General features: G+C 39.3%; 2 protein-coding genes across 7 annotated transcripts in view; one reads left to right on the top strand and one right to left on the bottom strand.

Annotated features, from left to right (window-relative positions):
- The window catches only part of ZDHHC7 (zinc finger DHHC-type palmitoyltransferase 7), a 65,353-nt gene that overhangs the window by 15,933 nt on the left and 27,039 nt on the right, over positions 1-22,381 (top strand). The gene's annotated exons all lie outside the window — the stretch shown is intronic.
- On the bottom strand, positions 1,042-18,236 carry PRKAB2 (protein kinase AMP-activated non-catalytic subunit beta 2). Of its 6 annotated transcripts, none has more exons than XM_010980519.3 (8): positions 18,041-18,236; positions 17,604-17,784; positions 13,906-14,072; positions 12,983-13,076; positions 12,627-12,747; positions 8,433-8,566; positions 7,700-7,768; positions 1,042-5,613 (listed from the first exon to the last, which is right to left on the bottom strand). In XM_010980519.3, the coding sequence occupies exons 2-8, from the start codon at positions 17,757-17,759 to the stop codon at positions 5,536-5,538; spliced, it is 819 nt and encodes a 272-aa protein (XP_010978821.1). In that variant the 5' UTR covers positions 17,760-17,784; positions 18,041-18,236; the 3' UTR covers positions 1,042-5,535. The 6 variants fall into 6 exon arrangements, with proteins under 6 accessions (XP_010978821.1, XP_010978820.1, XP_031313815.1 ...); XM_010980518.3 differs by having other exon boundaries at positions 17,604-17,807; positions 18,041-18,235; XM_031457955.2 differs by lacking the exon at positions 18,041-18,236 and adding an exon at positions 17,995-18,018 and having other exon boundaries at positions 17,604-17,807.

Here is a 22,381-nt window from a genome sequence, read left to right on the forward strand (position 1 = left end):
AGTACATATATACAGTATACTGCACATTTTTCTTAGTTTACATATATGTACTAATTATTGTTTCTAAGAACAGATTAGATCTTTAACTTTTTAAACTTACATAGTTATCAAAGGAATAAAGCCAACTACAAAATAAGAATCAACAGAATGCGGTAATCCAATTAAAAGGATAGTCAAATGTGCTTAACACATATTCAAGAAATCAATCATCTTAGTTATAAATAATAAGTAGTTCCCTATGACTTTTCTCTTTATTTAAAAGTGTCTGTGTGGAAATTTACATTCTTTAGGTCCCGAGGCTACCTGGGCAGATAGATTTTTTTTTGTTTGTTTAACATTTTTTATTGATTTATAATCATTTTACAATGTTGTGTCAAATTCCAGTGTAGAGCACAATTTTTCAGTTATACATGAACATCTATATATTCATTGTCACATTTTTTCTCTGTGAGCTACCACAAGATCTTGTGTATATTTCCCTGTGCTATACAGTATAATCTTGTTTATCTATTCTACAGTTTTGAAATCCCATCTATCCCTTCCCTCCCTTCACCCCCTTGGCAACCACAAGTTTGTATTCTATGTCTATGAGTCTATTTCTGTTTCGTATTTATGCTTTTTTGTTTTGTTTTGTTTTTGTTTCTGTTTTTGTTTTTTAGATTCCACATATGAGCAATCTCACATGGTATTTTTCTTTCTCTTTCTGGCTTGTTTCACTTAGAATGACATTCTCCAGGAGCATCCATGTTGCTGCAAATGACATTATGTTGTCAGTTTTTATGGCTGAGTAGTATTCCATTATAGAAATATACCACATTTTCTTTATCCAGTCACCTGTTGATGGACATTTAGGCTGTTTCCATGTCTTGGCTATTGTAAATAGTGCTGCTATGAACATTGGGGTGCAAGTGTCATCCTGAAGTAGGGTTCCTTCTGGATGTAAGCCCAGGAGCGGGATTCCTGGGTCATATGGTAAGTCTACTCCTAGTCTTTTGAGAAATGATCTTGATAATATTATCAGTAATCAATGAAGAGTTCAAATACTATTGCTGTATGATACTTTTATTCAACAGTTTTATTGAAGAAAACTCACATTTTTATATGTGTTACATCACATAATTTTCAGACATGTCAGAGTCCAGTGACAAATTATATTTGGAGAAAAGCTTTAAAACTCATTCTTGTATGCCACTCCTTTGTGAAATACTGAAAAGTAGCTCCGTATCTCAGCACTAAAGGTTACAAAAAGCACCATTTAAAGGAGGACTCATAATATTTAATTCCTTTCAAAGTACAGTTTTATTCCCCCTTTATAACAGAGCTGTAAACATTCAAAATACTTCAGTATTCTGACTCTTGACGAACGCTCTCCAATTTACCAAAATTCAAACAAGTCTCACATATGGGGCCTATGCGGGGATTAGGACTAATCAACATCAGTGCGCGCTGACTGTTCTAAAACCAGCACCTGGGAAGGTGCGCTCTAGACAGGGATAGAGAAGAAGTTAAGATGATCAATACATAATATAATGCTTATGGTAGATGTTCCTTGACCATTTAACCTGACTACAAAATCCTCGGAGCATTTAGTATTTCTGACCAGAAGCACTGTGCCTACACACAATTCAACTCCAGTTAATGTTGGAACTAATACACAATTTAATTTTTAACAAAATTTATTCATTTCAAAGCACAACTGAGAAAAGCAAATCAAGACAAAGCCCAAGTCTGAATCCTAGAGGGATTCTATTGCTAAGAACTGAGTTTTATGAGTAAGACTCTTAGAGTTTTTTTGTTTTTGTTTTTTCTCTTCCTTTCCTTTTTTTCTTGTAATTTAAAAAGATTTGGCCTTTTTACTCCAAAAGTTTGGGTTCATTGCAGAAATCACAGCATTTCAACCTCTAATTGTGATTGATAATTAAGGAGAGACAAATGCCTAGATCCAGAGTTTTAAGACTCTTAACTCCTATCCCTCCCAGGTCCTCCATCCCATGGGTAACTGGAGTCAGCAGTCCCCCTAGAAGAAGTCAGCAAGAATTTGGCTTTAAGGATGAGTCAGAATAATGCAGGAACCAACTGTGTATCTGCTCTTAGGCCCCCACCCCAAATCACTAGAATGTGAGGATTTAGAAATCTCTGAGAACAGAATGTATTTCAAACATACACAGAGATTACTGCATATCATTTTTAGTTGAGGCTAAAATTTTAAAAGCCCTATTTCCCCAATTAAAAGCTGAGGAGTCTATCATTAATATGTTGCCTTCATTTATACCCAGATTAATATAAACCCAGTCTAGCAACACTTCTTTTCTAACTTAACTTCATTTTAGCAGCATACATGGAGTACCAACACTTTTTAAAAGTTTTATGTCAGATCCACTAGGTCTACAAGAGACTAGAAATAATTGGGAGTGAAGCGAGTGGGCCTGGGCTTGTAGGATCCTGTCAGAAACTTCTCTTGGATTATTCTATTACAGTGTTTCTCTACCTAATAAGGATTGTTTAAAAAAGTCAACACTATTGACGCCAGGTATGCCCTTCAGGGGTTTTGCCTATGGTGATTAAATCCTATTCAACTCTAAGCTTAAAGCAAGCTAATAGCCATGACACAGAAGTTCTCCTTACCAGCAAGATGACTAATATTTGTTTTAGATAATGTTTGACTTTAGACCCTGGTAAAGCCTGCCTGACACATTCAGTTAAAGCAAAATATAGAAGAAAGGGCAGAAAATAGAAACAAGAGACAAACGGAAGTTTTTTTATACAGTAAATTCTGTACAATGAGACCCAAAGACAGTATGTTATGACTGATTTAGTTTTTTTTAAAAGAGGGTATTTTTAGTTGAGTTACTTAAGCCTTAATTTTCCTAGTGTTACTCCTTAGCTCACTTTTTTCCACAACCACTAAACCATGATGTGCTTCTTTAAGAGCAGCCCTCCCAAAGAGCTATTTTGTTACTCTTTGACTGTGAAACTTTTAAAGGCCAAAAAAAAAAAAAAAAAAAAAAAAAAAAAAGCCAAAAAACGTTGTTTTGCCTTTATTCATTTTCAAAATCTGTGAAGTTCTTCTGTAGAAAATAAACTATCCCTTTAACCAATATAAGAGAATGAGTGAGCTGTACTTTGGGGTACCTTCCTCCCTCCCTCTATACATTCTAAAACACTTTCTTAGGGACAGACTGAGAGTATGATAGGAATTCTCAAGGCCATGGGATGTATCAGCAGCACAGAGGAGGGACAGGGCTGAATGAGTCATCATCCAGTTCCTCTTACTCGTCCCTTTCCATACCAGATGGTAGGCTCCCATTTCAGATCTAGCTGAGAGATTACCTCAGGATTTGGAAAACTAACATGTTCTGCACATTTCCAGATTAGAAAGATCTGAAGGTCACCAGCACCAAAACTTACTGTCATTGGAGACAGACCCAGTTCACAGAAGCCTCTGGCCTGAGAGAAATTGAAGGAATCTCTTTTCCTGCCCCACTCTACTGATGTAACTGTGTGGAACAGAAATTTTAATACATGAACACATCAATGATTACATTTCAGTACTGCTGACAAGACATATGAGTACACCAAAATCCTTCCTGTAACAACCAAGATTTTAAATCTTCCTAAGTGGCCCACTTATTAATGGGTATTGGAAAAAACAAAATTCTAGGAGAAAACAAAATTCTAGTATAACTGAAGACAGTGTAGATCCTGAGAGTTGGTTATAACAGAATTTGGCTTGGATGTTTTAAATTGCACACCATTCTAAAAGTGATTGGGACTATAAAACATTCTCCACAAAAGCCTTTTGCTGCAGTGTGGGGCTTTGAGTAGCTAAAGCAGTATTTACTCTCAGCAATAAATCACCAAAGCACTGAGCAGCTGACAGCAAAACAACAACCCCATGCCCTATTGCCTCTCACACAGGAGCTAAGAGGCCTACAGCCCCATAAACAACTGTGTTATTGGCTTTACATGCGTAAGACAGGAGGTAGCTAATTGATCTACGGGTGCCCTTTCAGTGTGGCTGGGCTCATCTTAGCAGTCAAGGAGCCTCTCAAGCATCAAGTTTAGCATCCTCCAGGATTGAATGTTTGGCCTGCATTTATCTGTAATGAACAGCCACAGATACTTGGAAAAAAATGTTTTATCTCTAAACCCCAGTGATGGATTGAACAGCTACTTTTTACTCCACAAATGGAAATCACTGACACCACGTCATCATCAAAAACGTTTTTTGGAAAAAGGTGAAAAACAAAATGATTCTGTTAACACTTAGTGCATGAAGACGATACTTTCCATGGTTGGGAACAGCAAGGGTACTTTCTTGCTTCTTGTCCTAATGAATCTTTAAGTTGAGGGATCCTTTTAGGTGAAAGAAACGAGCCTGAATGGATCTGTATCTAGAGTAGTGTTTACTGTAACGATGTACACAGAGTCAGCCACATTAATGTAAAATTGTAGAGGGCTAGACCAGAGGAGAAAACATTGGGAGCTCTTTATCAAGAGCCTGAAGTTCTCCGATACAGTCTCTTACGACCAATGAAAAGGCATTTTTTGATAAAAGAAAAACATAGGCACATAAAATCTTCCAAGGATGAAAGACATGAAAGTTTTCCCTGGTTTCACTCCTACCTTCAGGCTGTATGCTCTGTGAAAGAAAACATGGAAGCAGGGCCAAGCCAGGTGGGAAAACCTATGGGAATGTGCCAGTTCAGCCTAAACTGTGGCACCAAACCAAACCAAGAAAGTAGACTTTCTGCATTCTGCCTTTCATATAATATTGAACCATATTTTCTGTAGTAGAAGTTAAAACAAGGGTAACAAAGTGTCATGGGCCTGTGCTGGGCTATAAAGGAGACTTTCTGGAAGTCCTAGTGTCTGAGGTGGGTCAGGTGTCACACAATCTTTGAAAAGGGTCACTTACCCACTGATTTTTGTGTTAGAGAAGGGCCAGATTAACAACGCAAGAATGTGAAATGAGAGGAAAAGGGTTCTTGTGGGGCATCTGGTATCATATAAAAAATACAGATTGTGCCACATACTCTGGGAATACAGAGAACCCATGCAAGAAAAGTTGCCCCTGCAAGGAGGCAGCTGTCAGTAGGGCAGCAGTCTGGCACAAGTCCATCCCTTGGAGAGCCAAGGAAGCAGTGATAGAATCTCTACCCAACAGGGATCCTGAGAGTTTGCTCTTCATTCACTTTAGGAAAAAATCTTCCTATAATGGTTCTCCCGGCCACTCTCCCAAACAGGTCTTGGTCAGTTCCCACAGGCAGAGAGAATATATCTGGCTAGGAGGCTTCCATTAACCTTCCTCTCATATGTAAATATATAAATATTTTTTAAAATAAATTCCATGAACTCATAAAGCTCTCATCTGCAATCAAATGCAAAAGCAGAGCATCCTACTCAGAGGCACTGAAACACACATATTAGCCTCAAAGCAAATCAGCCTTCCAGGAGTCCCAGGTAAGACTGGTCCAGTCCAGAAAGGCAAGGGAGATGCTTCTCCTGGATCCTGGGAAGTGGGAAGGGATCCCTTCAGATGGGCTTGTACAGCAGAGTAGTGACATACTTCTTCTTGTAGCGATGGGTTGCGCTAAGGACCATCACACTGTCCTGCAAGGGAAAGAAACATATGCAGCTAATTCACTAGTTCAGGACGTAATGTAGGCAGCTGTTCCCAGCCATTAATCCTTCCCAGTTGCTCACTTTTAACAAATACAATTTGGTATTATAGAAAGAGGTTGGTTTTGGAGTCAAATCAATTTGAGTTCTGATCCTGGCTCCTACTGTTACTCTCCATGTGTGGCCTTGAGCAATCTGCTTAATGTCTCAGTCTATTTCCTCATCATTACAAAGGATAACACTTACCATTAAGACGGCTCTCATGATTACATGGAAGTACCTGGCACAGTACCTGACACATAATATGTGCTAAAGAAATATTAGTCTCCTACCTCACTTCCCTCCCCACCTCAAATTCAAATATTGAGCTTAAAATTAGCTTGGAAAAAAAGAAATATCGTAGCATCCATTTCTAGAAGGAAGTCTTAAAAGCCATGAGAAGAAGGCAATGATCCTTTTGAAAGACCATTTCTAAGCCCCAAAGCAGGTCTAATTTCTATTAATAACAGGGATGAACTTAAAGTCCTCTGATCAAGAGGGTACTCAGGAATCATCTTCTATCCTTGAACAAAGTGGACCCCAAAATCCTCCTTGGAAAGACACGCAATCCAGCAGATCAAAGCCAAACAGTTTAAACAATCTGAGAGAACCAGGAAAAGGTCAATGCCAACCTAAATCGTAATAATCAAGACCTTGACCTGGGCCAGAACCAGTATGAAGAGTAAGAGGTACCATTTCCCAGGCAGTGCTGCAGACCATGAGTGTTCTACAGCAGGAGATGGCAGACCTATGGACATCAACTGATAGCCAAGCAGCTGTACAGGAGGCAAAATGCAGTCAGATCCCAAAGAACCCACGCAAATCCAGCTAAGAAACCAGTGCATCTTCCTGTTTCCCCCCATACTGTGTTATCCACAATGAATACTTCTCAGATTAAAATTCTGTGACCACAGTATGCTGATCACAGCATAAACACAACAGGAGCAAAGCAGTTTAAAAATTCAACTTCAGGAAGAAGTTTGGTAGAAATGAGCAGGTGAGAGAAAGACCTACTTGGAAATACTGGCACAATGATCTCTAGGAAAGAACATGGAATGAGGATAGGACTGGACCTCCAGTCCTCTCTCTGGTACTTACTGGCAATATGACCTTCTCTGAGCCTTAGTTTCTTTATCTATAAGACAGGGGTTAAAAATAATACTTATCTCACAAAGTTATTATGAAAATTCAATTCAAATAATATGTATTTAATAAGTACCACATAATCTGCTAAAGGCAGCTATATCAATGATTTCCCTACTCTGGCTGCACATCTAAAAATATAAGCAGCCTTAAAAAATTACTGGGGCCCATCCTATATGCACTTATTCAGAATCCCTGGGGAGTGGAGCCTTTGCGTCTGTATTTTTTATAAACTTCTCACAAGTGATTCTGATGACGTTCAGCTTAGTTTGGTAACTACAGAGCTATATAAAATTTTATTCTAATAGCCAGACCACATAGACATGACAAGACTGAACAGATACTTTCAATCCAGAATCTAAAGCGGCAGAGAAACCAAGAAGCTTTCTAAGAGTTGAGGGGCACAGGGCAAATCTAGTCACATTTCTCCTTTACCTAGTATATAGGACATATGCAAGCACTCGGGTGTATGTGACTTGGGCACCTGAAAGCAGCTCACATCCACCTTTTAAAAAGTGGGAGCCTTAATATCACATTCAAGCATTCTTTGAACTGGAAAATAAACTTGCTTTTTCTGCAAATGAAATCCTAGAACTAATACTCAAACTTAATTAAGTAGGTGATACAAAAGTTAAAGCTACCCAAAAAGAAACCAGGAAGCAAAAAAGTCCATTCAATCACAGGGCAGTTCTAGCCAGAACTCAGATATAGAGACTAAGATCTAAAACAAACAAACTCACTGACTAGTTAAAAAAGAAGAAAGTTTTCCTATACTTTGACCATTACTGCCAGCTTCAGCTTCTGGGAATTAGCAGAGTAACCACTGGAGAACATGTGTTCAACCCTTGCCCTCCCATTCTGGGAAGCTATGTGAAGAGCCAGGTCCACCACTTACCTTTATGGACAATGCATAAAGATGGTTCAGCATAACATGATTGGGCTCGGGGAGCAAGGCTGGGTCACACTAAAAGAGGGAGGGAAAAAGACTAGATGGGGTTAAATGCACAATCTTAAACCAAACAGTTTGTTCGTCCCCAGAGCCCTTTGAGATTGTTGAGAAACTCTAAACTACAATGTATTATTTCATTTAAACAAAGCACTTATCCTAATATAGATCAATAATACATTCTCATTACAGAAAAGTAGGACGATTCTGAGTCCAGGGCAGAAACCCTATGCCTTAGCATCTATTCATCCTTTTAAATAGAGCTAAAACAAAAACCTTGCCCACAACACATAGAAGATTTGTGTTAAGAGGCAAAAATAATCTTACTGGGAATCAAGTGAATTGACTAGAGATATAAATTATATGCAAAACAACAACAACAACAAAAGCCTTTATACTTCCTTTGGGTATCCCCAAATGATAAATACTCCTTATCTTATGTTGAAATAGAAGCCTCAGAAACTGGTTCTAGCACTCCATAGCTCTGAGCCTGATATATTAGGATGAGAAGACAACTATGAATTTTGATATCAGTACCTGGAAAAGTCACAACTCAGCCTTGGAAAAAGGAACCTGTAATGCTACACCTTTGTAATAATCCCAGCCTCTAGGACTACTAAACTCTGGCTCAAATGGTCCTAGTGACCCCAAAATGCCCCAGCAATACTCTTATGATACTCACAGATATATTAGTGTCCTTGTTAAGAATAACTTGGAGAAGGTGAGGAGGCAGGATTGGTGGGGATTTGAATCTCTCCTCTGATCGAAATACATACATTTCTTGACCATAAGGCCCTGGGGGTGAGCTGGAAAGGTCTGGAAGATATTTATTCAATTATAAGGGAAAGTTGGGGAGTTATCAGAAATACATGAAAAAACTGTCAATAAATGGCAGCCAATGTTAAATATGGTAGAAGTCAAGAAATATAAGCTTGTGACACGTTGGGTCTACAACTGTAAGGCAGACAAAGAAAAAGTCTGAGTCATCCTGAACATAAACCATTGCTGGTGGGAATGTAAAATGGTGCAGCCACTTTGGAGAACAGTTTGGTAGTTCCTCCAAAAGTTAAGCATAAAGTTACCATATGACCCACCAATTACACTCCTAGGTACAGACCCAAGGGAGAAGAAAAATTATGTCGACACAAAAACTTGAACACAAAATTTCATACCACCATTATTTATAATAGACAAAAAGTGGTAACAATTCAAATGTCCATCAGCTACTGAATGGATAAACAAAATGGTATTTTATTCAGCCATAAAAAAGAAAGACATACATATTACAACATGGATGAACCCTAAGAACATTATGCTAAATGTTAAGAAGCAAGACACAAAAGACCACATATTATATGATCCCACTTATATGAAATGTACAAAACAGGCAAATCCATAGAGACACAAAGTAGATTTGTGGTTGCCAGAGGGTGGAAGGGAGGAGGGAATGGGAAGTAACTGGTACTGGGTATGGGGTTTCTTTTTGGGGTGATAAAAAATGCTCTAGAATTAGATAGTGATGATGGCTGCATAACCGTGTGAATATACTAAAAATTACTGAACTAAAAGGATAAAGTTTATGGTATATGAATTATGTCTAAAAAATGGAAAAATGTACAGACAAGAATAGAAGGAAATATACAAAAATAAAGAGAACTATAATTTTTACTTACAATTTTTAAATAATGTTTACAGTCTCTAGTAAAAAGGATTTTAATAACCAGTTCAGTATAAGAACTCAGATTTCAGTTAAATATATGTGAGGCAAAAGAAAATAGTAAAAATTCTGTTATATTAAACAATATCTTAAAAATATATAAAACCTGAAACTTTTCAAAGTATTCTGTTATTTTTGTTACATGATCCACAAAAACAACCTTAGGAAGTACACAGGACAGTTTTTTCCTTTTTGTCAGGGAAAAAAAAAAAAAGTGATTTGCTCAAAGTCACATACATGTCAAGATGGTCATTGAATGCAGATTAAAACTCATCTGCAGACTCCTAATAAAATGTATTTTAAACCTTACCTCAGTGGATTATGAAATTTGCATGAAAGAGGGAAGAGAGAAGTATGAAAAGTATACTAGTCTTCTCTCTATACATATTATTCATTGGTTGCTTTCTCAGGATCATATAATGCAAAAATTTAGAGTTACAAGTGGCCTAATCATTTAATTCAGTATTTGTTTTACTGTAGTCAGTTATAATGTGTCCATTTCTGGTGTACAGCACAATGTCCCAGTCATGCATATACACACACGTTTTCATATCCTTTTTCACTAATGGTTATTACAAGATATTGAATATAGTTCTCTGTGCTATACAGAAGAAATTCGGTTTTTTATCTATTTTTATATATAGTGGCTAACATTTGCAAATCTCAAACTCCCAAATTTATCCCTTCCCACCCTGTTTCCCCCAGTAACCATAAGATTGTTTACTATGTCTGCAAGTGTTTCTGTTTTGTAGATGACTTCATTAGTGTCCTCTTTTTTCTTTTTTTTTAGATTCTACAGAGTGATATCATATGGTATTTTTCTTTCTCTTTCAGGCTTACTTCACTTAGAATGACACTCTCTAGGTCCATCCATGTTGCTGCAAATGGCATTATTTTATTATTTTTTTATAGCTGAGTAGTTTCATGTGTGTGTGTATAATCATGGTTTTTTAATCCAGTTATCTGTCAACATTTAGGTTGCTTTTATGTCTTGGCTATCGTATATAGTGCTGCTGTGAACACCATGGTGCATGTATCTCTTCAAATTAGAGTTCCCTCCAGATATATGCCCAGGAGTGGGATTGCTGGATCATATGGTAACTCTATTTTTAGTTTTTTGAGGAATCTCCATACTGTTACCCATAACGGCTGCACCAAACTACATATCCAACAGCAGTATAGGAAGGTTCCCTTTTCTCCAAACCCTCTTCAGCATTTACTGTTCGTAGACTTTTAGATGATGGCCATTCTGACTGGTGTGAGGTGATACCTCATTGTAGTTTTGATTTGCATTTCTCTGAAATTAGCTTATTCAGCATTTTTTCATGTGCCTACTGGCCATTTGTATGTCTTCACTGGAGAATTGCTTGTTTAAGTCTTCTGCCCATTTTTGGATTGGGTTGTTTGGTTTTTTTTTGTTATTAAGCTGTATGAGCTGTTTATATATTCTGGAAGTTAAACCTTTGTCAGTCGCATCATTTGCAAATATATTCTCCCATTTGTTTTGTTTTATTTATGGTTTCCTCTGCTGTGCAAAAGTTTGTAAGTTTAACTAGATCCCATTTGTTTATTTTTGCTTTTATTTCTATTGCCTGGGTAGACTGTCTTAGAGAACACTGCTATGATTTATGTCAGAGAATGTTTTGCCTATGTTTTCTTCTAGGAGGTTTATCATTCTTGTCTTGTATTTAAGTGTTTAAGCCATTTTGAGTTTATTTTTGTGTATGGTGTGAGGGAGTGTTCTGACTTCACTGACTTACATGCTGCTATCCAGTTTTCCCAGCACAACTTGCTGAAGAAACTGTTTTTTCTCCATTGTATATTCTTGCCTCTTTTGTCAAATTTACAAAAAGAGTAATTGACCGTAGGTCTGTGGGTTTACTTCTGGGCTATTCTGTTCCATTGATCCATATGTCTGTTTTTATGCCAATACCACGCTGTTTTGTAATTCAGTATTTTTAAACTCTTTTTAATCACTGCTGCAGCAGTCAAGAAGAATGTCCAGCCTTACTTTCTGAGTTTATATAATGAAAACAGTATCTTCGCAATTTTCCTAAACAGACAATTATTATACTATTGATTATTCTTTTAGAAACTGCATAAGCCACCTTTGTGCCCTAAGATTCTATATGCCCCACTTGGGGTACTGCGTCTCCTCAGCTGAGAATCACTGAGAGTCCAAGCCTCTGATTTTACTGATAAGGAGCTAAGAACCAAAAGAGTTGAAGGACTTGTCTGTGATGGCAAAGCTAGTTGGTAGCAGAGGCAGGCTTTGAAACCACAAAAGAGAATTGTGTTCACTGGGAACATAGTTCTTTAAATAATCATATCCTTTATTGCAAAGTAACAAAACTGGTAACTGTGGGTGTGATTAGCAAATTATTTTTCTGGTGCTATGGCCAATATAAGTAGAGATGAAGGCTTTAAAAAAAGTATGAGGAGAAATAAAAGGATACAGGTTTTTTCTTATACCAAGGAAATGAATGAATGAATGAATGAATGAATTAATTAATTAATTTAATTTTACTGAAAACTACAAAACTTCAGTTAACACACACACACAAAAGAATTACGATGTTTTGGTAACCCTTTTTCCCCCAAAGACTGCCATACTTGTAGGGCCCTATAAAACTGTAAAACTGCCAACTGAGCTATCAAATTGGCAGGATAAAGCTGAAGCAGCTAAACAAGGCATACCAGACACAACTAGCCCCTGCTAGTTGATACTCTCAAAGGTCAATGAAAAACTTGAAATATTACTAGGAACAGCTTTTTAAACTATAGACCACAGCCCATTAATAGTTTATTAAAATAAATAAATAAAATAGAATGTTTTACATGTATAAAGGCAAACATTATACTGCAAGACTTGTGTTACAGTTTTGTGTGTATGGGTGGGTGGGTATATGTATATTTGTATCTGTATTGGGTTATAATGTAAACTTACTGTAGATCCTGGTTAAAAAGTTTGAGATCAAATACACTAGACAGACTTTTTTTCCCTCAGAGAAGGGAACCCAGATGTTTATAGGAGAAACATATACATACAATTCAGAAGATTCCTACAGAGAAAATGAAGAAATAAACAAAAACCACTCTTGGGAAGGAACATGCAATATAAGAAAAACACACCAAGAAAGAGCAAATACTCAAAATTACCTCGACAAGATGTCTCTGAGCTTTCCATTGAATCTAGCTTTAAAGCATCAAACACCTCAAAGTCAGATTTCTTGACATGGATCAAATTGTTAATTGTGCCAAGCTGACTGGTAACCACAGGCTGAAACAGTGAATAGAAAAGAATTCATGAATCCCCATTTCAAATCCATCTCTTCCATACAACTCTCCCCTTTTTAAAAATGATCATACTTGACACCTCCATCTTTTATCAAGAAAGAAATCCTCCAGTGTAGGAGTCCATCAATCCTGACAGCAATGATGTTGGATACCAAGGGGAATAATAGCTAAAAGGAGACTGTTAAGTCAGTGGTTACCCTCAGAGATCAAGGCCTTACCTCTGATGGATCATGAACCCACTGTCCGTCCACAAAGAACTTGTACTGGTGCTCTCCCTCAGGGAGGTCCAGGATGGCAACAAAGTCATTATGGCTACAGAAGAAAACAGAAAGTTAAACAGGCCAAGTTCCTATTAGAAGACAGAATATAAATGTAAAAACCATAAGGCAGTCACAGTATCATACCAATGATCTCCCACATTCCTAAGTGATTGCACCCCCAGAGTGAAAAATAATTTATAAATCCATTCTCCTATTCTATATCACCTTGAGCATGTATTTACCAGCCCCTCCCAATAACTTTAGTTCTTAATTCATATCTGAAAAATAAAAATAAAAAAGTTAATTCCCCTAAATGTTCCACCTTAGCACAACTATTTTGCTTCAGCAGAATAGATTCCTCACAAGCATAAATAAGATAGCAGGTAGGTTCTGAATAAGAAGTGCCTCAAGGTACCCTTTCCATATTTTGGTGAGCATTTTCTAGAAAATTACCTACATACAAAGGGCCATAACCAGTTACATAATTCATTATTGCTCTGCAAGCAACACATAACATTACTCTTAGAACTTCACAATGTGTCTTCTTTTAGTGAAGAAGTCAGAGCAACTGGACTCAGCCAGTTATGGAAGACTTCCCACAAGCTTGGAAAGGACTTGTGTTAACACAGTCCTAAAGAATGTACCCACAAAGCTGTTCTAAGTCCCTCTGAGGCAGTAACATTCTGAGTGGTAGAACATCTCTGACTCACTAGGAGGTTAAAAAAAAAAAGTCACAGATATAGTCAGTGATCACAGGAAATGTTCTAGAGAGAGTCCCTAGCAGGTAGAAAGGAATAGCCCAGCCAGGTCTCTCTCTTGAGAAAGGAAATCAAGTTTCCACTCCTGGACCCTGTGGACTCAACCAAGACACTTGTCTTCACCTCTTAATCAGTGGAATCTTGGTGCTCCAATTGTTGAAGGACCCAGAGATGAAGACCTCCTTGCCTCCTTCAGACCAGCGGATAACAGTGGGCCGGGCCTGCTGTGTGGGCTTTACGGAGTCCTCCAAATCCTGTTGCCATGATACAAACTCTTTGTCCCCAGGGAGCTGTAAGAAGGATTAGGTCATCCCTAAATTGTGACCCAGGAATTCTGAAAAGGTCACACTCCTCCCTAGGGCAGAGAGGGGTGCTAGGTTTCTGCTAAGGATTAATAAGCCTTGAAATTAGCAGCTCAATCAGGTTTTGAGTAGACTACAGACAAAGAACTCATCAGGAATCAAAATATCAAGTGGCTTATGCTCAAGGGCTGCCCAAATCACAGCCTAACTTCCAAGTATGCATATATCACTCATCCTTTCAGAGCCTTAGGATTTCCCTTAAAAATCAAATAGACAAACAAAAAACAAAACACTGTTACCAGATTAACCCGGAGGCAGACAATTATGATATGCTTCTGAGTATCTCTTAAGAGAAAAAATATGAAAAAAAAGTATGGTTCTACAAAAAATAATTGTTAGCTATGTATTTTTCACATGCAAATCCGAGTAGCTCTCAATTACCAGTTGTAACAGAAATTAGAGATACTAAAACTCGTAACTAATTCATAATCTCCATTTTAGTTAATAGGTTACAAAAGGACATTAAAAATATAAAAATCAGATCACTGGTTTCTTAAATTTTGAGAACTGGTTATGAAATCTTACTTCATAACCTGGCTCATCTATGCCAGGTTTATACTAGCTATTTCAGGAGAAGGGATGAAAATTCTGGAGCTTCAAGGAACATTAGATCAAAAACAGTTTCCTTTAATAAAAGTGGTTCCAATATCAAATGACGTCTATAGGATTCTGGAAACCCTACGTAGTTTCTTTTCATTACCATCCTTTAGAATAGGAATTGGCAAACCATGACCAGTGAGCCAGATGTTTTTACAAATAAAGTTTGATTGGAAAATAACCATACTCATTCATTTATTTTCTGTGGCTGCTTTCATGCGACAGTGGCAGAACTCAGTAGTTGTAACATGGACTATGTGGTCAGCAAAGTCTGAGATATTTGCTGACCCCCACTTTACATTGGCTTAAGTGACTTTGGTAAATAAGTAAATAAGACTATGTATTATCAAGCCAACATATTACCAGATAAAATAATGTGGGTTAAAAAAAGGACTAGTTTATTCATTTGGGCTTTATTTTCAAAGTGGCTGACGTAGTCTAGCTTCTATACTGTCTCTTGATATTCCTCAGAACTACACTCTGAGATACCAGGAACTGCATGTTTCAAAGTAAACAGAAAGAACTGAAGGAATTTTCACATTATATAAGGAAGTAGCTTAAGATAAAACTTTGATCTCCATTGTCACAAGGCAATGAACCCTTTCTCGACAGGCCACATTAGGATTACAAAAATTTTTACATATGCCTGAGAATTACATATACCTCAGATTCCTGACTCAGATACAGGGCCTGGGAATCTATTTTTTTAACAGCTTCCCATATAATAATACTGTGATTATGTTACAAACAATGAAAGAAACCTCATCTTTAGTGATACACCCTAAAATATTTACAGATAAAATAATATTTGATATGCTAGTCTGGAATTTGCTTCAAAATAATTGGTGGGGGTAGAGTGAACTGGGGTATAGATGATATAAATTCATTCATGATTTGATCATTGTTTAAACTGACTGACAGCTATATAGGAGTTCATTACACTGTTCTCCCTACTTTGAAACATGGAAAATGTTTCAAATTTTCCATGAAGTGTTTAAACAAATCCCAGGAGATTCTAATGTGCAAACAGGATTGAGAACCATTGAGCTAGGCCACTGAAGAAGGCTGGCATTTGAAGCAATGTAGGCCCTACTGCCACTGTTTCTATCATTTACTTTTTATGATTTAGTATTTTCAGTTTAGAATTTGAAAGCTACAAACTATTAATATGCCTAGCTTTGGAAGAAAGCCCTTCCATGTATGACATGACATTTCTGTGGTAGGCATGAGTGCAGCTGACTAGCAGAAAGACTGTTTACTCCAAGTTAAATAGTCAGCAAAATCATCAGGAAAAAGAGGCAAAACAATTAGAACTACAAGTGAAAAATGTTTAACTGAAACATTGAGATAAGAAATAGGGAGAGTAGATTCAGAACATATTAGATTTGGAAGTATTAGATTTGGAAGAGACCTTAGGAATTATCTGAACCAATTTTCTTATATCACAAATGGCAAGATAACGGTAAGAGAAAGAATGATCCAAAATAGGCTCCTTTCAGATTAGAGCAACCTGGCTTTTATTCAAGATGCCAATTACTGCAATCACAGTTTGACAAATACACTGTACTTAAATCCTGAGTCATCAATGTAGAAAACGGGTTAAAATACAATGAGGTAGATCACCTTGAGAAAGCTTTAAAGAAATAAATCCAGATAGCTGGGGAAATAGCCCAAATGTTCAGGAAGAAGTCCTGAAGTGGGAGATGGAAGAAAGGAATGGAGAAGAAACCCCAAGAAATCACCCTTACTTCTCCTGGTGATTATGTTCTCAATTGGGATCCAAGAAAATAAACAGAAGAATTCACATTTCACATGCTCCCAACCTGGCAAATTATTCTCTATTTACAGGAGTAAATAAAATCAAAACCCAAGTAGGTGGGAACGTATGAGTGATAAGAAACATGAAACACATTTCAATCTTCTCAATTCTTCCATTTTTTCTATTCCATTCTGGTCAGACTACCGGAGGAATTAATGTATTTAATGCTGGCAGCTCTAAAAGTGATTAGAAAACATTCAGATGGTAATCACACTGCTGTCAGCTTCATCTATCCTTCAGGTAGGTTGAACACAAATTGCCGCTTTCCTGAAAGTCCTTGGAATTGAGAGCAAGGTCTTCAGGGCAGCTGTGGGTTGTCCATTTTCAGCTATGGTAACACTATGAAGTCCTACTGGGAAGTGGAGAAATCCTAGAATCATTTGCGCTCCCATTTGAGAAGCAGCTGGACGTGAAAGAAGCACCTCAGCCACCACAGCTGTAAAGTATGAGATGAAAACTAAGCAGTCGATCAAATAATGTCCTTTACTGATCCCCAAGACTAGGAGAAAGTATTTAAATAAGCCAGTGGTTGCTTCACAGCCATGCCAAAGGGGAAGAAGATCAGAAGTGCTGAGCTCTTAGAAGGGCAAAAATAATACTGATAGACAGAAGTTGTCAGGAAAAAGAAATTCCTCTGCCCACCTCAGGGCAAATGTGAGAAACTGCCGCCTATAGTCAGCAACTTGGCAACCTACCCTCTGAAGTTTTTCACCAGGGTTTACAACCTACAAGTTCATCAGTACTCTAGAAGAGGGCACCCGTGCCTGTTAGGAGAACCTGGGTGGCGGGGTAGGGAGGGCGGAGGTGTGGCCTAAAATGTGGCCTACAGAGTAGTAGAAAGACGAGAACTCCGCCTTTATACTATTTTGATGCACCAACGCGGAAGGAATTACCATTCAGCATCTCCGTCCCCGAAAAAACACCCTTTAATTCTAAAAACTGTAACCCAGGTCAGTGTGATAAGAAAAAAACTAAGAAAGGAAGAGTACTGACACCCTGCCTGATCCAGCACCGCCACCAACTGGGGGTATTGGGACGCTCACCTTGGAGTCCGGCAGGCTGAAGACGCTGGGGTCGTCCGTGCTCCCCACCATGATCTTATGCTCCTTGCCCGGGGCATGGCCGCCGGCGCCCTCGGCTCGTGCAGCCTTGGCGCCGTGGCGCTCCCCGGCCACTCGGTCGCTAGTGGTGTTTCCCATGATTGCAGCTCGGGTCGGGGGCCACCTGCCGTGGGGAAAAACACCGGGCTAGGAACACCCGGGTGATCGCGTCAGGGACGCCTCCAGCCCCGCCCCTGGGGACCCAGGCAAGGAAATCCCCGCCCCAGGGAAGCCATGCCCCGGGGACCCCTCCCTCCCTGGCCTCCGGGAGCGCCCGGAACCCCGAAGCCCCCTTGATGCCTGCTGCTCAGGAAACCTGCTCTTGGGAACTCACTCGTAGCCCCGCGCTCACTGCCCAGGGGCGCCCCCACCCCAATCACCTCCCGCGATGCTCTCCCTCCTCCCGGGGCCACTGGTGCGATAGCTGTTCTGCGGATGAGGCCACTAATAAAGTTATTGAAATTGAAGCCGCGCCCCAGGCTAGCGAGCCGGGTTTCCTCCTAAAATGGCTACAAGGCCGGCGGCGCGGGGCCCGCCCCGCGCTCGCTCCCAGGGCTCAGCCGCGGCGGCGCCCGGGGCCGCCGGCCTCTCTAGCTACCCCCGCCTCGATGGTGGGCAGCCGCGCGCAGCCTCCAGCGCCAGGCGGGGGCGCCCGCTCCGCAGTCAGCGGCAGGCCCGGCCAGGGCCGCTTCCGTGGCGGACTGCGCCGAGATTCATTGGTTTGTTGCGCCACAGGGCCTGCCATCAGGAAGGGATGGTTCCCGAATGACACTTGGGACCCCCTCCTGGGCTGCGGTGCTCCGTACCCGTAAGAGCGGCGTTGCTTTTTTCCCAGTCCCCACACCTGGCCTCAGGTTCGCCAAACCTTTTAGGGTTGTAGCGTCTTTTCAGTAGGCTTCCGGGAGAGGCGGGTTCCTATAGGGTGTAAGAAAACGGACTTGCAGCTGAAGGCTATGGAGGTAGTGGTAATTAATTGCTTGAGGTTAAAACTAAGTGCTATGGGGAGCAGTCAGCCCGACTGGGGCCCCGGGGAAGCAGTGATTAGGAGATGAACCTTGACAAATTGTTAAAAATTAGTCTAAGGAAAAGGAGAAAGCTATTTTAGGCTAAGAAACAGCACTTGCAATGAGCAACCCCAGAAGAAATGAAATTCTAGAAAGAGAGCAACAACAGAAACATCAGAAGGAACACTAAAGGCAAAAAAGGGCAGACAGTCCTTTTGGGACAGGTTGGGACAGATTCAGGTTTTTACTAATAGTTACTGGGACTTCTGTGATACTTACTAATTTGCACTTTGTGTTATAATTATATGCTTGTCTCATTAACTAGTTGGAGCCCTTGTCACTCAACATGCATTATGCTGACCAGCAGCATTGGCATCACTTGGGAGCTTGTTAGAAATGCTGAATCTGAGGCCCCATCTTACAAAATTAGAACCTGCATTTTAACAGGATCCCCAGGGTGAATGTGTATGCACACTGAAGTATAAGAAGCACTGTTTTGACAACTGGCAGAAAGCAAATATAGATTGTATTCTTCTTCATATTCTTGCATGCACCTGTACAGGGTAAACTTTTAATAAACATTTGCAGAATGAGGGACATATGAATACTGTTCACTACATTTCTAACAGGATAATACCATTTACACTTAAACACAACCAGTGATGGGGAACCCCAAGTCACACAAGGCCACTCTTTTTGAATGAGCAGGTCTATTTTATATTCAGTTGAAAACCCATTTATTAGCGGATGAAGGGACCCTTAAGTTAGGAAGCCCACCAAAGTGTGGGTCCTTGCCGCAGGCTGTAAAAGAACTCTCACAGCAGAGGCAGAGGGACAAAGTGAACAGCCACTTTATTGCTCAGAAGGGGAAATGGAAGGAAAGTGCTCGAGCAGGGAGAAGGAAAGAAAAAGCTCTTGAGTGAAGAAACGGTGCTTGAGTGGGGAGTTGTCAACCAAAATGGCTGGTAGAGACAGCTCTAGCCCAGGTCAGGCCACGTGGACTTTTATGGGAGGATTCTGCCATCATGTCCTCCTTACAGGTGTGATGGAGCCAGTCAGTCCTTGTAGGGGCTCTTCAGTCCTTGTATGAGCTTTTCAGGTTGTTGTCATGGCAGTAGTCAACTGTCTCGGTGCTGGTGGGTGTGTCATTATTATGCTGATACATTACAGTAACCATATAATGAGGCTCAGGGTCCACTGGAAATCAAATCCTTCACCATCTTGGACTCCATCAATTCTAACAAGTTCTTGTTTTTTCTCCGCAGCTGCCTCCTGAGATTTAGATATGAGTAACTGATTTCTATTTGGGGGAGGGGCAGAGGTATGATCCTGGGGAGCAATAGCCTTAGTAACAAAAAAAGAAAGTTGCTCTTAATCAAATGCCTGCAATCTGGTGGACCCAAACAAACAAAAACAAACAAACAAAAACAAACATCTCCTGAGATTCTGTTCAGCCATGAAGGTGTTAAAGGGAAATGGGGGAGTGATCTTAATCACTGAGATAGGTGGTCAGAGTTGTTGCCATCCCCCAATCCCTGCAGGCTTGTCTTAAATCAACTGCTTGAGCCTGCTCTTCCAAGACTCAGAGGCCTGGGAGACCAGCTTTTCTAGAAACAAGAGGCAGGGGTTGGGGGGGGGGGAGTGTCTTTCCTGCTACCTTTCATATCCACTTATGTCCAGCAAATCCACTGCTCCCCCTTTTGTTTTTGCTCTGCCCCTAATAAACTCAGTTATTTTCTAACTCTTAACCAAAGACAGTTTGTAGAAGAGGCGGCACATTTTCACTGCAACCTTTTGCTCACCCCTCCAAAATCTTTACTATCTGGTTGCCTCCTATTTGGATAACCTTACCCCTCTTCTTCCTCTAGTTCCTTTCATCCTTTCCACAGGAATCTGAAGGAAGGCCCTTGAAGGACTAATACATTAAATCTTAACTTGTGTACTGTTCAGCTTTCTAACCCCAAGGTGGTTTGCCCATGCCAAATATGTTCCTGATATGTATTTCCTTACAAGAGTCAAAGCAGCATAGGAGAAGCAAACCAAGTATTATATTAGGCAATGGAAAACTTGTTAAGAAGAGAAACTTTTTGTAAAGCTAAATAGAAATTAGTTTTTGGATTATCTGCTTTGGGGGATTATCCTTGACACTGTTCTGCCCTAATAGCATTTATAATCTGTGAAGAGTTAATAATAAAAGTCAACTCTGCATATTGCATATTTTAGATATAGGAAGAAAGTAATTTGACACTGTAGGAAGGATTAATTGCTTCTCCCTAGTCTGAGTTTGTTTTTTTTTTTTTTTTTCTTATACTCAGGAATGGCTAGGTAAAGAAACAAGATCTCTTAACCAACAGCAGTATAATTTCTCCCTTTAAGCTCAATGCTGTTGCCCAATGTCCTATCTTCCAGAGGGAAGGAAAAGAAGGAGGTAATAGGCACAACAGTTGGTGGGGGTTCTCCTGATGTTACTGTATCTCAGATGTCATTGCTACTGGTCTCCTCAGATCAGCTATTCTGCCTGATAAACAGAGGACAACGGCGGAGAGCATGGGAAGCCTCACAACACAATTTGCTTTTACGCACGCTGTTTAAGTTGTCCTACTTCCTCTGAGAGGTGAGGATGGAGGAATGCAGGAATAATGTACTGATTTCGCAGAACGGTATGACAGGTTAGATTGAGCATCTGGAGGTTTACCTTTCCATCTCCACTCCCCAGGTTCCAACCCCATTTGTGATCAATGAGTATGACATCTCATCTTAATTTCCATTTCAAAAACAGTCTGATTCTTTTCATAAAGTTAAACATACACTTAATATTCAGTTTAGTAATCCAACTTCTAGGTATTTATTCAAGTGAAATAAAGACAGGTTCACACAAAAACCTGTACATAAATGTTTGTTTGCACAAAACATACGTGGCTTTATTCATATTCACCCCAAAATGGACACAAGTATCTTTCACCTGGTTAGTCAATAAACAAAATGTGGCATAGCCATAAATGAAACAGTACTCAACAATGAAAAGAATTAAACTCTTGATATATAGAACATAAATGAATCTCAAATGCATTATGGGAAGTGAAACAAGCCAGACTCTATTTACATGACATTCTGGAAAAAGCAAGACTTAGGGTCAGAAAATAGATCAGTGTTTTCCAGGAGTTGAATGTGGGAAGAAGGGTTGACTACAAAGGGGCATGAGGAAATTTGGGGGAGTTACAGAATACTTCTGTATCTCAATTATAATGGTGTTATGCATCTGTCAAAATTTATAGAACTATACACTTGAAAGGGTGATTGTACTGTATGAAAATTATACCTCAAAAAAATTAAAATGTAGTAATATTTTAAAAATCAGCTCTAGGAAGAGGAGGTACAAGTTTATACACAAAAGAGACTGCTCAATCATTGTGGAAACTAATTTTTAAAAACACGCATCACTGATACTAATTTTTCTCAGCTTTATTGTGGTGTAATTGACAAAATTATATATATTTAAAGTGTACAACATGATGATTTGATATATGTAAACATTGTGAAATGATTCTCACAATTTAATACACCTATCACTTCACACCTTTGTGTGTGTGTTGATAATGCTAAAGATTCTCTTTTAGCAAATTTCACGTCTACAGCACAGTACTGCTAACTATAGTCACCATGCTGTACATTAGATCCTCAGAACTTAATCATCTTATAACTGAGAGTTTATATCCT

The sequence above is a fragment of the Camelus dromedarius genome, chromosome 9, assembly GCF_036321535.1.
Source record: "Camelus dromedarius isolate mCamDro1 chromosome 9, mCamDro1.pat, whole genome shotgun sequence".
Classification (NCBI taxonomy): domain Eukaryota; kingdom Metazoa; phylum Chordata; class Mammalia; order Artiodactyla; family Camelidae; genus Camelus; species Camelus dromedarius.

Coding starts and splice junctions, on each gene's coding strand:
- PRKAB2 (XM_010980519.3), bottom strand. CDS start 17,759: ATGGGAAACACCACTAGCGACCGAGTGGCCGGGGAGCGCCACGGCGCC. Junction 13,077..13,905: donor AAGATTCCACTGATTAAGAG/GTGAAGACAAGT, acceptor TTTCTTCTGTAG/CCATAATGACTTTGTTGCCA. Junction 7,769..8,432: donor ACAAGGACACTAATATATCT/GTGAGTATCATA, acceptor TCCCTCTTTTAG/TGTGACCCAGCCTTGCTCCC.